Below are 14,508 nucleotides of genomic sequence, written 5' to 3'. Positions count from 1 at the left end.
AATTTTTTTCTTTTGGTTTTGAAGTGAGTTCCCAGGTTTGATTCTTCTCAATTGCATCAATCTCTGCATCCTTTGCTTGCCTCCATTCTATGAACTGAGAAGCTTCTTGATAGTTGATTGGCTCAGCAAAAACTAGATTACACCTCTCATAGATTTCAAACAGTGGCTTGGTCTTCTGCACCCTTTCATTATCTTCATAATCCATTTCTTGACTGATATCAGATTCAACTGGCCTTCCTTTTTCATTGCTAGAAGAGCTTTCCTTGTGAATTGAGACATACTTCTTCATAATCTTCTGCTCATTCCAGTTCCAAAGAGCATCCTCATCAAATTGAACATCTCTACATATCACTATTTTTTTTGTTTTTACATTGTAGAGTCTATAACCTTTGGATTGAGCTGCATACCCCAAGAAAATGCCTAGCTCAGCCTTGTCATCAAGTTTACTTCTTTTAACAGCAGGAACATGCATATAACAGATTGAACCAAACACTTTTAGATGCTTAGCAGAGGGTTTTGATCCAAACCAAGCTTCTATAGGTGTCGTTCCATCAACTAACCTTGTAGGCAGCTTGTTTAATAAATAAGTTGCTGTATAAATAGCCTCAGCCCAAAACTCTTTTGGAAGCTCCTTCTCCTTCAACATACACCTGGCCATTTCAACAATGGTTCTATTTTTCCTCTCTGAAACACCGTTCTGCTGTGGTGAGTAAGGTACAGTCAAATGGCGAACTGTTCCAGCCTCTTCACAAAATTTTTCAAATTCAACAGAGGAATATTCTTTGCCATTATTTGACCTCAAGGTCTTAATTGTACATCCACTTTGCTTTTCAACTAAGGCTTTGAATTTTTTGAACACACTGAATACTTGTGCTTTGCTCCTAATGAAATACACCCAAGTCATTCTAGTTGAATCATCTATAAACAAGATGAAATACTTATTTTGACTCAGGGAGGGCACACTCATAGGGCCACAAACATCAGTGTGCACTAGCTCTAATTTCTCTTTGGCTCTCCACATTGAATCACTTGGAAAAGATTGCTTATGAAGCTTACCATACTGACAACTATCACAAATCTCACCACTGACACTTATAGTAGGAACATCCCTCACCATACTATGAGTTTGCATAAACTTCAGAGAAGCAAGATTAAAATGCCCATATCTCTTATGCCACAACCAAGTTTCGTCAACCTTTGAACTATAAACATGCTGATTCAAGCTTTCAGATATTAATGGAAAACTATTTTCAACCATTTTAACCTTAGCAACTTCACAATTTTCAGAATCATGAATATGGCACCAAAGATTTTTAAACAGAAGAGAGTATCCCTTTTTCAACATTTGTGCCACACTTAACAGATTTTGATCTAAACTTGGAATGAAGAGAACATCAGAAATGTATTTGGTACCTTTTCTAGTCTGCATAGCAATGGTACCTTTGCCTTCAGCCTGGACCATCTCTCCATTACCATGCTTCACTTTAGTTCTCACTGATAATGTCTAGAGAAGTAAAAAGATCCTCATTTCTGGCCATGTGACTTGTATAACCACTATCAATGATCCATGTGAGTTTGTCTACTTGTTTAAGTGACTGTGAAGCCATGAATAAATGATCATCTTGCTGCTTGGACTGATCATTAGTGAAATTTGCTTGTTGAGTGGGTTATTGAGCTTTACTTTGCTTGAATCTGCAATCTCTTGAAATGTGGCCATATTTTTTGCAATAGTGACATTGTATAGGCTTTACACGATTCTTTTGCCAACAATCCTTCTCCAGATGATTTGTTCTTTTACAAGTAGGACAAGGTGGAAATCTGCCCTTCTTGACAGCTTCACTTCCACTTTCAGGTTGCTTCCCTTTGTTGTCTCTCTCTTTTGAATCTTTCTTAACCTCCATTACTTGCTTTCCTTTCTGTTTGGCAACAAATGCCTCCTCAGAAGCATCTTCTTCTCTAATTATTCTTCTTTGCTCAATGGCTTGCAAGGAACTTATAAGTTCAGGTAAGGTGATTTTGCTCAAATCCTTTGAATCTTCCAAAGATGAGATTTTGGGTTCAAATCTGTCAGGTAGGCTGACAAGAACTTTCTCCACAACCCTTTTATCTGATAAATCTTCACCCAACAACTTAATTTTGTTGACCACAGTCATTAATCTATCTGTATACTCTTTAAGAGTTTCAGATTCTTTCATCTTTAAAACCTCAAATTCCCTCCTCAAATTCAGCACTGACATTTGCTTTGAGAGTGCACTTCCTTGAAACTTAGCTTTAAGTAAATCCCAATCTTCCTTTGCTATCTCACATGCCATAATTCTGGTGAAAATCACCTCAGAAACAGAAGCATGAATGCATGACAAGGCCTTGAAACCTTTAGCACACTCCTCACTATGAGCTTTTATCTGTGCAAGAGTAGGATCCTCCCTCAAAGGTCTTGGTTGCCTACCTGTTTCAGTCACTTCCCACAGATCAAAGGCTTTAAGATAAGGCTTCATCTTGATAGCCCAAATAGAGTAACCTTCTCCAGAAAATACAGGAGAAGGTGGAGCAGAATATCCACTTGAAGCCATCACTCTCAGCTCTAGTGTTTAAGGTTTTTTTTTTTTTTTTTTTTTTTTTTTTTTAGTGCAGGGAATTCTTACTTGTTTTCTCTCTTTTTCAGGCCCTTAAAGATCATAAGGAGCTCTGATACCATTTGTTGCAAATTTTGAACTGAAAATTGCTAGAAAAAAAATAGAGAAGAAAGTGATTCTTCTTATAAACTTCTCTCAGCAGCTGCGTAAGAGAGACTTCATTTAATCTTTTTCATATATTAGAAGTCTTACACTTTTTGGTACATAACAGACCTGCTCCAACTACTAAAGTAACAAAAACATGGTGAAGCATGGTTACATTCCCCAATTTAAGGAGTAGATTTGAACCTAACACAAGTTGACTAACATGCTAACTAATTTACAGCAAAATAAACAAAATAACATTAAAAATAGACAAAATGACAGCAAGAACTAAGCTCCTAAGTACCTAGGAAAAATCTCACTGCTCTCAACAAACACAATAAGCTTTTATCTTCTACTACGATATATTTTTAATAAGACTACTCATCCAGCTGTCGAAGTTTTTTTTCCAACTTGGGTGGTATAAAATTAATTCTAGGATCAAAACTCAAAATAGTTTGCCAAAATCACAAGGTGGCAGAGTGTTGATTTTATGACCAGTCGAAGCTCTGAAGTTAGCAATGCAAAGTTCCGTGGCTTAGACAAGATTGATGGGATTTTGACTGCTTGAATTCTTGATTTTAAGTTATCACAAATCGATCCATTGTGTTGCTTCCCTGCATTCAGTATTGTTTGCAAGATTTGCAAGGATCACCATGCTCACAGTCAACATAGCACATCCACATGAAAATCCATAAATTAAAATTAAGCCTTTGCGTTTGTTTCATCTTTCATTTAATCCTTTCCAAAAATAGTTTCAAAAGTGCAAGAACATGTGCCTTTATGGAGTGGAAAGAAATATCCTTTTGTCATGTTAAAATCCAATACATCAAATCCATTGAATTTCTTTGGCATATCAAATTTCAACCACTCAACATCTTCTTCACTTTCATTTTGAATATGCACGTCTTCTTTTTCTTCCTTGTCATAACAACACCAATTGAATTCCACACAATTGACATTTGTTCCTTGATCTATACGTTAACCTTATCATCCACATCAAAATCAAAGACCATGACAAGTCTTCCATAAAATCATCGTTCTTTCCATGTCCCTTAGTGAATTGGAAATAACCACTAACTTTCTCATCTTAAAAATCATTTATAATGGTAACCAACAATGGTGCTTTGTTACAACTATGGGCAAGTTTATACATTTCTTGACGGCTTAAGGCCTATCTTGACTCCTTAAAATATAGGTCAATAGTTATATAAATTCTTAAAAGTGTTTTAGATTTTAAACAAGCCCTTTAAGTTTTAAAAAAGATTAAATAAGTCTTTCAAATTTTAAAAATAAATCAAATAAGCCTTTTTATAATTTTGGGGATAAATAACTCCTTTAACTTTTATAAATAGATAAAAAAAAACTGAATTATAATTTGCTTCTAATATAAACTCTGCCGAGGTCATATATGAAGATCTTTTAGTCAATGCGGTCCTCATTAGCAACCTTGTGTATTCAATTTTCAACATCTTGGTAAGTTTCTGCTATATCCTAGAGTAGATTGATAAGTTGTTCTTTACCAAATGATTTAAGAAACTTCTCTATGAGTGCAAGAAACTTTTGTAGATAAGCTTTTTGATCCATTACGTAAATAACAACTTACCAATCTGTTTCAGAATGCAACAAATTTTCACCAGGATATTGCAATTCAGATACACAATATATTGCTGATAAGAACTCTATACACTAGAAGATTTTTATGCACAACCTTGGCCGGATTTATATTAAAGATAAATTATAATTCAGTTTTTTTTATCTATTTTTAAAAGTTAAAGGATTTATTTAATTTATTTTTAAAATTTGAAAGACTTATTTAATTTTTTGTTAAATTAAAGGGCTTAATTTGACAGTAAAACACTTTTTTAAGGACCTATATGATTGTTTAGCATAACTTTAAGAGTCTATATGCCTTTTGTCTTTCTTGACACTATAAACAAAGACATTTATCCCTTCTATCGTTTAATTCTGATAAAGTTTTTGTAATTAAGAGAAATAATAATACTTGGCATATAAAGAGTTTTGTGTAATTTATATTAAAGGTAAATTATAATTCAGTTTTTTTTATCTATTTTTAAAAGTTAAAGGATTTATTTAATTTATTTTTAAAATTTGAAAGACTTATTTAATTTTTTGTTAAATTAAAGGGCTTAATTTGACAGTAAAACACTTTTTTAAGGACCTATACGATTGTTTAGCATAACTTTAAGAGTCTATATGCCTTTTGTCTTTCTTGACACTATAAACAAAGACATTTATCCCTTCTATCGTTTAATTCTGATAAAGTTTTTGTAATTAAGAGAAATAATAATACTTGGCATATAAAGAGTTTTGTGTAATCAAATGATTTAAAAAAATTAACTCTTAGAAGAAAAAGAAGAAATCAAGAATAGAGAAAAGGCAAGATTAGATGCAAAAACCGTGTTTGAAAAAATGCTGGACAAACATTCTTGATTATTGACGGCAATTATGAATGGGATGAGATGCAATGACAGAAGATTGGAGGTGAGACTATTCGGTAACCAAGGAAGGAAGGGAAAGAGAAGAGGAGTAGAGAAATAGAATAGAAAGAGGAGGGAAGAACATATTTGGAGAGTAGAAAGAACCAAAAAGGAAGAACAGCGCAAGAACAAGAACAGGAGAGAAAGCAAGAGAAAGATTAGAAAGAACACAGGAGAATTGGCAGAACACTATGTTCAAGAGAGGAGGAAGAAGAAGAGGAAAGAAGAATTAGCGGCAGAACAAAAAAGATGCGGATTCCATCGCTCTGATACCATTGATACAAAGAGTTTTTGCATTAGTTTTTATAGAATTAGAGAACTAGGGTTCCTGTAGAGCAAGAAGAAAGGAAGGGAAGGAGGAAGAAGAAAGGAGAGAGAGAAAGAAAGAGAGGAGGGATTTCATTAATATAATTGTTCAAGATACAGCCATGGTTACAGATCAGCTATTAACAGAGACTCTTCAACTAGCTAATCGTCTAGCAAATTAACTACACGTGCTTAACAGAAAATCTAACAAAATAACCATTTTCAACAGATCACAACAGCTTCTCAACCATTTTCCTGCTTCTGCAACTGATTTATTCTTCTTCCTACAACTAGCAAGTGTGTGAAAAGACACCGTAGCAAGTAGCTTACTGATTCTCTGACATCAACGACATCATATCACAAACACAAGTATGAAATTAGATATTTATATTTTTGCCGCATGACAGATGTTACTAGAGAGAAGTTATGTTTTCACTAGTTCTCAACTAGTTTAATCTGTATGCCATCCCCGAATCCTAATATAGGATCTCTTCTAACCTCAGCTTCCTTGATCATTGTCCACCTATCATCAGGAATTACAACAATAAGTAAAGGATCAATAAAATCTTGTCAGCTATCTTCCTAGCAGCAAACAATGCTTGGAATTTACCTATATTTGGTGACCAAGACATGGAGGAATACAGACAATGTCACTTTACTGAACTCTGCTCCAGCACACTGTCTTGTTCCTTTGCCAAAAGGTGTGAAATTCTTAGACAAGATTGCAGAGCCAATGTCCTACAGAGTCCATTCATCAATCACTCAAAATCAGATAATTAGATACAAGAAATGTAAATCCTAGTAATGGATGATATATTTTCATTGTATGTGAACTAAATAGCTTACCTTCCAGCGCCAGGGATTAAACACAAGTGGATCCTTGTATACATCAGGATTTATTTGACAAGCAGAAGTGACCATCATTATCGTCCAGTTAGCAGGAATAGTATATCCTTTGAGAAGGGAAAAAAAAAGTATAAACTAATATTTTGAAAACAAGTATAAACTCTTTGAACTATTAATAAAGAGAATGAATTAATTGCAATTCAGAAATTTTATGCCTTTGAATTGAAAATCTTTAATCGCTTTTCGCAATAGCCCTGGTACAACGTTTCCCAGCCTAAGAGTTTCGTTGATGACCTGTAAGCAGTGCTTAGACAATTGTTGAGAAAGAGAAAACGAAAGAAGATACTGTAGAGAGAATCACCTGATGGGTAAAAGTCATTGATTTATATTGTTCCCATGTGATTGATGAGGGATCTGAACCTTTTTTATTTTTGAGAATTTTGACATGCTCAGCCTGTGCCAAATTAATCACTGATATAAATAAACAGGATATCTATCTATTTGATAGCTAGAACATGGATTTATTTCATACATATACCTTCAACTCTTGAACTACTTCTGGATGGGCTGAAAGGAACTTGAACATTAGTGTTGTGATTGATGAAATTGACTCGGAGCTGGCAAACAGACCCCCAAACATAAGCATGCATATAAAATCATCTGTCAGGAACTTCTCCTTTTCCATATCATTCAGGCACCGATCGAGGACATCTGCTCCACGCTTCTCAACAGTGTTGCGTCTCTCTACAATAATCTTTTTCAAAATGCTCATGGCTTTCCGGTGGTCCTGTATTGATAAAACATGGCATTATTTTGAAAAAAAAAAAAGTCTATAAAGTCTCAAAGTTGCTAGCCACATAATATGTTTTTCACTCGAGAGATAAATATTGAAGAGATAGATTGTATTTTTTTAAAATACACTAAAATTCATCGGTAAAAAATTAATTTTAAAAATTTGGGGAGCAAACACTAGCTTTTTTTTTTGAAAAAAAATATTAAAATATATAGATAAAATTTTTAATTTTGAAAACTTTTAGGGGCATCGCCCCTTAAACTTCAAGGTAGTTCCATCCCTTCAAATATGTGTCTTGAGTCCACAAGGGAAGGATGGATGTACACAAAACTTCCACCCAAACTTACTCCACTCTTACCTGAAGACATTGGTGGTATGCAGTACCAGGAATATTCAAGGGAAATGATATAAGACCTTCTATAAATTTAGCAAAGGTCTCGCTAAGCTTTTCAGGTAATTTTTCAGCATCATAACTGAAGAAAATCTTCGCTGTAAAATCGCAAACTGCCTGGAACAGACAAGAGTAAAACTACTTGTATGTTTTATAACTAGAAAAATAGAAGAAAATATATATGAATATTGGGCAAGTAAAAGCTAGAATGAGCTTGAAATTTACCACAGAAGCAAAATATTTTACATCCACTGATGGTTGATTCGACCATGAGCGAAGAGTTTTGTTAATCATATCTTCTATTTGAGGAAGCAACTGTTCCTTAAGGTTCTCCGAGCCAAAATTACTCAAGAAAAAGCTTCTTATGTACTTATGAATATAACCAGCAGAATTAATTCTTGATTCACTTAAAAAAAGCTTTGAAAATGTGTCCAAATACCATATTTCTACTAATCTCTCTTCTTGACCCAAGATGTAATGGTTGAATTCAGGATCAGTTGAAACTACAATCGGTCGACCGGCCACGTTACTTCGGAATATAGGTCCATATCTGAGTAAAAAGAGAAAAAAAAAATTCATTATAACAATTTAATAATAAAAATTATTTTAAAATAATTCTAAATGCAACAGATCAATTTGGAAGAATGAGCCTTTAAATTATTAGAAGAAAGGACTTAATCTCAATATGTATTAATTGCCCGAGTATACCCCGGCTGTATGGGAAAAAAAAAAAAAAGAAACAAAGAAGATGAAACTATGGTAATGATATTGTTTACCTTTGAACTCTCTTTTTGATGAATGGATGAAGATCAAGAGAATAGCTAGTAGTTAACAGCTGAAGGGTCTCTCCAATAAGAGGAAATCCCATGGAACCTGGGGGCAGAATACCATTGCATTTCGGGTTCCTCCATTTGTTAATCCAGTACATATAGTATGTCAACAGTAATCCTACCAAGAACAATCCTATTGTCAACATTTCTAACCTTTCTTTGCTAGTGTATAAATGAGGAACTGCGAACTTTCAACTCAATCTTTCATCTATATATAGTAATAGGACTAGTGTTGGAGTCTTTTCCTTTGTGAACTAAGAGAGTATTTGGTTTGATTTATAAGTCGGTCATCTACCTATAAATATAAAATTATAATTAGATTAACATTTGATTTAACTTATAAATTAAAAAAAAAACTACTTAAAATAAATTAGAAGTCACAAATAAGGATTTTTTTTTATTTATTACTTAATTAGGACTTATTTATTTATTTTTAAACTATGTTTTGATTAAATAGAAGATTATATTATCCTAATAATTTTTAAAAATATTAAGAATATCCTCATTTTAATAACTAGAATACTCATGATATATCTTTTTTGATTGTTTTGATAAATTAAGTTTCTTTTAAGTACTTTTTAATCAAACACTTAAATTATTTAAAAATTAATTTCAAATAGTTTTACTAAATATTTAATTACTTATTTCTAAATTAATTTATAAGTTAATAACTATATTTTAAGTCAAAGAGTTAAAAAATAAGTAATCAAATCAAACACTTTCTAATCAGGACAAATATGATTAACTTGAATAACTAACTACTCTAAAATGTGGAAAATACTTTAGCAACTGTGAGGATTGAATAAGTTTACAAGACTCAATCAGTGCTTTCAATAAATTGAGAGTTTATTCCTTTTAGTGGGTGATCAGTAAATCGATTTAATCCCTCAATCAACTATACCTTAGCCCTGAATTGGGGAGTCTCGTTTCAAGTAATCTTTAGAGGTAGATTAATGCTTCTTAGCATACACTAAAATTTCACTATTAATATTAAGTCCAATTGTTCTTTATATTTTTATTTTGATTTATTCCATGATTCAGATTTATAATTAAACAAACATTTCAGTCCATAATTTCATTCTACTTTTTCATTTTCATTTTATTTCATAATTAAAAATGATAATTTCCTTTTGGAGAGTATTTATTAAGTTTTGATATTTAATTTGGTATTAGCTAATTTAGTATTAAAAAATAAAAAATTAATTTTCTATTAAAAAGTAATATATTTTAAATAAAATAAAAATATCTTAAAATTAAGATATATATATTTATTATATTAAATCATTAAATAAATATTATATATATATAAATAAATATAATACATTTTAATTTCATAATTATTTATTGATTGAGTATAGAACACTGCGAATACTTAGTAATCTTCTATTGATTTGATGTAATATAATGAATATAGCTAGTCAAGTCGTGTCTAGTATTAATAGTCTAATAAATGATAAAATTCCATATTCTCCTTTAATTTGGAAATAAAAATATTTATTACAATACATATAAAAAGTGAAAAGGGAAAATAATGAAATAGTAAAAAAATATTTAATCATAAAAATATTAAAATAAAAAGTAGTTTTTTTTAAAATAAATTTTTAATAACATTTAAAAATGATAAGTTTTTTTTAATTATTATTATTTATTTATTTATATATATCTGTGGATCGTGTTTGTTTTGGTCCATGACCAATTCAGCCTCACCTATTGCCATCATCTCAAAAGTTAAGCCTAAGCCTTGCATATTTATCCAAGAGATTTCCATGTACCCAACTCCACCGGTTGGATTTAGGGTTGGGCTAATCTTGGTGCATTGATGATTATTTATTTATTTATTTATATAAAGTAGATATATGCACACATTATTCAGAGAAAGAATGAATATCTCCTTAATAAAATTCTGATAATTTTATCAAAACACTTTTAAGTATTGATGATTCATAACTACAACAATTTATTTTTTTTTTCTTTAATTTACAAGTGACTCATTTATTTTATACATAAAATTTATAATTTAATCATCAAATATTTACTTGAAATAGTTAAGATTTTCAATATTGATGTAGGACTTACGCTTCATAATTGATTTCTGATATTTTACATTTTTAAAGTGATATAAATTGAGTGATTGAGAATATTTAGAAATTAGGTTTTGTTTGGATTTATTTTGTTGACAAGAAAAAGGACTTTTAAGGTATGGACAAAGACTAATGGGAGAGTCCATGGCGGTCCAAAACAAACAATTGACTTTGGCAGTAGCATGCGAATAATTCTTTTGTAAAGCAAAAATTCCATGGAATAATACACTGAAAAAAAAAAAATAGTAACCCTTCGAATTTATTGCTAATCCATTAAAATTGATTTCTAATCGATTCAGTCGCTTGCAATGATATTGATTGCAAATAGTAATCAATAACTAAATCAGTTATAAATAGTAACCGCCAATTAAATCGATTGATAAATTAATTAAATTTAAAAAAAAAAGAAAATTTTAGTAAAAAACCATCGGCTACTAGTAGCAACAGATTTAGCAACTGAAATCAGTTGTTAATAGTAAATGAAACATAATCCGTTGTAAAAAATTTGGTGTCTTTAGTTTTATAAATTTACAATCATTTTGTAAATTGGATGTTATCTGTAACTAATTTAGTAACTAAAAAGTCAATTGCTAATTTAAAAAATAAAAAAAAATTTCCAAATAATAAATAAATAATTTAAATAAATAATTTTTTTTAAAAATTTATAAAATAATAAATTATTAATGAAAAATAGTACTGAAAAATTAATATAAAAATATTATAAAAAATTAGTAATCATAACTATTATAAAAAAATATTAACAAAAAATTAAATATAAAAAATTTTTATAAGATAAATTAACAACAAATTACTAAAAAATAATATCACAAATAATTTACAAATAAAAAATATATTTGTACAAAAATTATTATTTTATGTCAAAGAAAAATAAATTAAATAAAAAAGATGAGAAAGAAAAAGATGATAAAGAAGAAAATAAATGAAAAAGAAAAAGATAATTAAAAAAATAGATCAGAAAAAAAATGATGAAAAAGAAAATAGATGAGAAAAAAAATATGTAAAAAAGAAAAAAAATGATGAATAAAATATATAAGAATGAAAAAGATTATGGAGAAAATGAGAGAAAAGACAAGAAAGAGAGAAAAAATGAGTAGTAGGGAAGATAATAAGTAGTGGTGAAAAAAATAAGTAGTGGTGAAAAAAAATAAGTAGTAGTTATATAAGTGAATTAGCAATAGATTTTAGCAACTGATTGTTGATTACTAATTTTTTTTTAATAAAATTGGGTGAGAATTTTTTTTAATAAAATTTACAATCCGTTGCTGTTAGCAACTAATTCACAAATTAATTACAAATAAAAATAAAAAAAAAATAAAAAAATGGGCAGAAATTTTTGGAGGGTAAATTCAGTTCCAAAAATTGCTTGCTGTTAACAATCCATTCGCAAATTGGTTGTAAATCAAAATAAAAAAAAATAAATGGGTAGGAATTTTTTGGGAGAAAAAATCTGTTGTAAAATCAGTTGCTAATATTAACCGATTTTAATTAGTTTCAAAAATTGATTGACGTTACCAACCAATTCACAAATCATTTGCAAATAAGAAAAAAGAAAATAAAAAATTAGGTTGAAATTTTTTGGAGGAAAAATCAGTTACAAAATTAATTGCTATCAATTGTAAAAATCAGTTGTTATTGGTAACTAATTCACAAATCAGTTATAAAAAAAAAAATTAGACGAAATTTTTGGGGAAAGAGTTTAGCAACCAATATGTAATTGGTTGCAATAATCAGTTGCTATTTGCAATCGACAAGAAATCAATTATAAATAACAACTGATTTTAACAATCGATTGCAAATCGATTGCTAACTTTAGAGCGAATTAAAATAATTCTTTAATTTAACAATTAATTCCCTAAATTGATTGCCGTTAGTAATAAATCTTAGCAATGATTTTTTACTCAGTTGCTAATAGCAATCGATTTTAAAATCGGTTATTAATCGTATATTTAAGATTTTTTAATATCGATTAACAACTGATTTAATAACTAAATATAAATCGATTGCTATTAGTAACCAATTTTAATAACCTATAATAAATTGATTCTTAATAACAATCGATTTAACAATCGATTATTGAATCATTGCCAAATTTTTAAAATTGATTATTAAATCAATTGTAATAATTAATTGCAAAACTATTTTTTATGATAAATTAATAGAAAATAGACATATATAAATATAGTTATTTAAAAAAAAAAAGAATCTAACCAATGTAATTATAATTACTGATTTTTATTTATAAATAAAAAAAACTTATTGACATTTACACTTTTTTGCAATCTATTATACATAAACATCATTTTATAATTAATTTTTCTTTTTCATATAGGTTATCTTACATAAAATAATAGGGTAAAATAAAATTCTTGTAGCATTGACCAAGCCACAACTTTTATATAGAACTGAACCCATTAATTAGAAAATTATTTAATATACTATGTATAATAATTTTATTTTAATAATTAATTGTGATAAAGATAATGAGTAAAAATATATATAAATAAAAAATTGAGAATTATATTAAATATTAAATTATTATATTATATCATTAATTAAATCTTACGTGATAAAATTTAGAATATAAAGTCATCTTAAGCAGCAAGTAGCTCATATAGCAAGGGATGCTTATGGATAATTTTGAAGAAATTTCTTTTGCAAAAAATAGGAAATAAAAATAAAATTGGAAAGAAAAGAAAAAGCAAAGTCAGCAGCATGGAGACCTCGAGATATTTTTAAATTCTTTTCATACATTTAAATTATTAATTATTTGTACCAAAAAAATCATTTTATGTATTAATTATTTTTAGGTTTAAGGATTAATTAAATTAATTTTTGTAAAATTAATTTAATTAATTTTATTTTATTAATTTAATTAATTTGTGGTATGAGATAGTTAATAAGTGGATTAATGGTGATTACTGGATGGTTATCTAAGAAAAGGAAGTTGACAGCAGTTTGTAACGGTTTCAAGTAGTTTCATGGAGTGGGCAGGTAACTACAAGTAATCGCAGATTGTGGCAGAATGTGTTCCAGAGGTTTCCAGGAGATTTCCAGACACCTACAAGGTAGTTTGTAGCAGTTTTAAGAAGTTTCAAAAAGTGGGCAGGTAACCGTAGAACGTGGCAGCTTATGTTCCAAAGTCTTCCACGAGTCTTTCAGATACCTGCAGGTAGAACCATAAATGTAAGATACTTTGCAACGTGAAAAATGCCCAACCACTCAATCAATCAATAGAAACAGACTCCACTAGTCTATTTATCTTTAATTTTATCTGTCTTTTTATTTTACAAAGCTTTGCATTTATTTTTTAAGCTTTGTACTTAAATTTCCAACTATTAATACAATTTCTAGTTACATTAATTATTTAGTTTAAGTGAGATTTTGACGAAGTTACATTCAGTCTAATCAGGTTCTCACAACTATTTGAGAGAAGTCAGAGAGGCGCGCAGTTGATACACTTAGTATCTGGCACACCCATAATTCTTAAACTGTTAGCCAGTCAAATTATTTTCTAATGAAATAATTTTTGGCACACTTAGTGGGACCCATTCTCACACAATGTCAAAACAACAATCTACATCACTATTCTTTGTCAAAAATTAGCAAACAATTTTTGGCATGCCTAGTGGGATGAAAGTCTCATTTCATTCGACATCATTGTTATCATTTTTGTTTTTTGCAGGCAACACCATCCCTCCAAACACTAGAAGTGTTCTTGGAAAAGAAACCATCGAGTCTCAGGACACAGAGGGAAGTCCTATTGCATAAGGCCTAAATTTGCAAGTTCTTCTTATGGTTGAACGTCTTAAAAGGAGATTAGACCCTCAAGAAGAAGGAAATCAAAATTTAGTTGTTACAGAAATTATACATACATTGTCTACTAACCTAGTTCAGGGGTGAGATGAAATTTGCAAATAGATTCTTAGTTTATTGGAAACTCTTGCATCGACCATCACTGGTGTCTTGATGAAAGACATGGAACAGTGATTGGGAACTCTTAACCAATCAGTCGAGAGAATTGATAT

General features: G+C 29.8%; 2 protein-coding genes across 2 annotated transcripts; both read right to left on the bottom strand.

Annotated features, from left to right (window-relative positions):
• Window positions 1-1,484: 1,484 nt before the first annotated feature.
• LOC131180657 (uncharacterized) lies at window positions 1,485-2,570 on the bottom strand. The gene is made up of 2 exons (XM_058148009.1): window positions 1,752-2,570; window positions 1,485-1,634 (listed from the first exon to the last, which is right to left on the bottom strand). The coding sequence occupies exons 1-2, from the start codon at window positions 2,568-2,570 to the stop codon at window positions 1,485-1,487; spliced, it is 969 nt and encodes a 322-aa protein (XP_058003992.1).
• A 3,201-nt stretch (window positions 2,571-5,771) lies between these two features.
• On the bottom strand, window positions 5,772-8,559 carry LOC110663848 (cucurbitadienol 11-hydroxylase). The gene is made up of 9 exons (XM_058148587.1): window positions 8,328-8,559; window positions 7,777-8,101; window positions 7,519-7,668; window positions 6,906-7,154; window positions 6,729-6,821; window positions 6,583-6,661; window positions 6,368-6,474; window positions 6,132-6,259; window positions 5,772-6,044 (listed from the first exon to the last, which is right to left on the bottom strand). The coding sequence occupies exons 1-9, from the start codon at window positions 8,525-8,527 to the stop codon at window positions 5,957-5,959; spliced, it is 1,419 nt and encodes a 472-aa protein (XP_058004570.1). The 5' UTR covers window positions 8,528-8,559; the 3' UTR covers window positions 5,772-5,956.
• Window positions 8,560-14,508: the final 5,949 nt, after the last annotated feature.

Source organism: Hevea brasiliensis, chromosome 6 (assembly GCF_030052815.1).
Source record: "Hevea brasiliensis isolate MT/VB/25A 57/8 chromosome 6, ASM3005281v1, whole genome shotgun sequence".
Taxonomy (NCBI): domain Eukaryota; kingdom Viridiplantae; phylum Streptophyta; class Magnoliopsida; order Malpighiales; family Euphorbiaceae; genus Hevea; species Hevea brasiliensis.
Note: the sequence above shows the minus strand (reverse complement) of the source record. Positions and strands in the feature narration are given on the sequence as shown.